This window comes from Monoraphidium neglectum, assembly GCF_000611645.1.
Source record: "Monoraphidium neglectum strain SAG 48.87 unplaced genomic scaffold scaffold02907, whole genome shotgun sequence".
Classification (NCBI taxonomy): Eukaryota; Viridiplantae; Chlorophyta; class Chlorophyceae; order Sphaeropleales; family Selenastraceae; genus Monoraphidium; species Monoraphidium neglectum.
The window spans coordinates 5263-7670 of NW_014010721.1; the positions used below are offsets into that span (position 1 = coordinate 5263).

Here is a 2408-nt window from a genome sequence, read left to right on the forward strand (position 1 = left end):
GCCCGCTCTTCTGCCCGCCAGGCCACTCCGTGGCTGGACGGCAAGCACCAGGTGTTTGGCAAGGTGCTGGACGGCCTCGACCTGGTGGATGCCATCAGCCACATCGAGGTCGACGCGCAGTCGCACCCCACCCTGCCCGTCACCATCAAAGCGGTCGGCGAGATCCCCGTGGTCCCGACCATCAAGGCGGCCGCGGCCTCCGCGCCCATCAAGGCCGCCTCCACCTCCGCGGCGTCCAAGGCCGGCAACGCGGCCGCGCACACGGGGGCGGCGCACGCAGGGGCAGCGGCGACCAACGCCGACGCAGCCAAGGCTGCCGCTGCCAAGGCGGCCGCGGCCAAGGCAGCGGCAGACAAGGCGGCTGCGGCTAAGGCTGCGGCGGCCAAGGCGGCTGCGGCCAAGGCGGCGGAGCAGCTGCAGACGCCCGGCCTGAAGCTTGAGTCGGCTCCGATTAAGGCGCCCGCGGGCGGCCCCGCTTACACACGGTTCATCTGGTTTGACCTCGAGCAGAACAACATCGACATCGGCCGCGTCACGTTTGGCCTGTGAGTCTGCGGACGCGAGTCGCGTGATGCTGCGGCACTGCCTGTCGCTCACAGCCCCAGCAGCATCCCCACATGGGCTGGGTGGGTTCCGCGGAATCGGGCAGCCAAGCAGCAGCTGTACGGTCAGCGATGAAGCGCCTGGGCGAGCGCATCCACCCCCGCCGACACTGCGTCCCGACCCGCCCTCCTGCACCCGCCCGCAGCTATGGCGACGGCGCCCCCGGCGCCGTCGAGAACTTTGCAGACATCGCCCTGGGCCAGACGGCCGGCGGCCTCAGCTACAAGGGCTCCCAGTTCCACCGCGTCATTGAGAACTTCATGGTGCAGGTGAGACCTCAACCTTTTTGTCCGGAGTGACACTGGTGTGCCCCGCCTTGGCCATGCGACGGCGTCCATGCACCACCATGGCGCGTCGAATGTCCTGCATGGCACCATGCTGTATGGCTTGCGCCGCGCAGCCGCTCCCTCGCCGCACCATCCAACCTTGGACTCGCGGCCGGGGTGCGCCTGCGCCCATCAACCCGTGCGGCTGGCAGGGTGGGGACATCGTCAAGGGCGACGGCACCGGGTCCTTCACCATCTGGGACGGCAAGGGCGGGAGCTTTGCTGACGAGAACCTGGGCCTCGCGAAGCACGACAAGGGCGCGCTGTCACTGGCCAACTCGGGCAAGGACACCAACGGCTGCCAGTTCTTCATCACCGTCGTGGTGAGCGCACCTGGGCGCGCTGGTCGGCCGTTCGCCGCCCCCCAAAGACCTCAGCAGCATTCAGGCTTGCAACCCTGCCTGACCGCAGCCCCCCTAGTCTTTCTGATCTGGGTGCTGCGCTGCGCCGCACCCTCTTCCCCCGCCCCGCCTGCCCTGCCCGCCCCGCAGCCGACACCCTGGTTGGACGGCAAGCACCAGGTGTTTGGCCATGTCGTGGACGGCATGGACATCATCGACGCCGTCAGCCACGTCGCGGTTGACGCCAAGGACCGCCCCACCCTGCCCGTCATCATCAAGGACGCCGGGGAGATCCGCCTCACCAACACCGGCGCCCTCCCGTCCAGGACGACCGTCAAGGCCGCGTCGACGCCGGCCCAGGCGGCGCCCGTGCCCGCGCCCGCGCCGGCCCCCGCGCCCGCGCCCGTGCCTGCGCCCGCGCCGGCCCCCGCGCCTGCCAAGGCGGCGCCCGAGGCTGGCAAGGCGCCTTCCTCGGACCCTGAGATCACCAAGTACGTCTACCTCGACCTTGAGCAGAGCGGCGTCGACCTCGGACGCATCCTCATTGGCCTGTGAGCGTCCTGTGGCCCTTCTTGCATTGCATGCTGGCCGTTTTAGTTTTGCACAGATGTATTGGTGCCTCCCCAAATTGTGGGGCATTGCCCAGCATTTGGTTCACAAGGTGTGCTTGCACCACCTGCACTCGTGCCTCATCAATTGTACGCGTATGCGCTCATGGGCACGCGCACACTCCCTTCCCCCCCACACACGCACTCGCGCACTCACTCACTTATAACACACACCCACACACGCATACTCACAACACACACACACCTGTGCAGCTACGGCAAGATGGCTCCCTCCACCACCGAGAACTTCGCGATGATTGCGCTGGGCCACACACCCGACGGCGTCAGCTACAAGGGCACCAAGTTCCACCGCATCATTGAGAACTTCATGATCCAGGTGGGCAGCTGCACGAGCCGCGATAGAATTGAAATACAGGGTGCGCGAGCCAGCGGCCACAGGCCTGCGCAGTGCTGTGCCGAAAGCCCAAACAGTGCTGTCCCCTGACGGGGCCAGCTGTCAGACACTCCCCCCATCACTATCCTGAAGACGCCTGACACCACCACGCCGGCCTCTGTCCATTTTTTCAGGG

General features: G+C 67.2%; 1 protein-coding gene across 1 annotated transcript in view; it reads left to right on the plus strand.

The window, feature by feature from the left end:
• MNEG_11789 (peptidyl-prolyl cis-trans isomerase B (cyclophilin B)) overlaps positions 1-2408 on the plus strand; it is a gene marked incomplete at both ends in the record, with an annotated part of 5371 nt that overhangs the window by 2689 nt on the left and 274 nt on the right. The window contains 5 exons of the mRNA XM_014039740.1: positions 22-545; positions 749-872; positions 1082-1252; positions 1421-1821; positions 2092-2215. Coding sequence (XP_013895194.1) covers positions 22-545; positions 749-872; positions 1082-1252; positions 1421-1821; positions 2092-2215 — 1344 coding nt within the window. The remainder of the gene's footprint in view (positions 1-21; positions 546-748; positions 873-1081; positions 1253-1420; positions 1822-2091; positions 2216-2408) is intronic.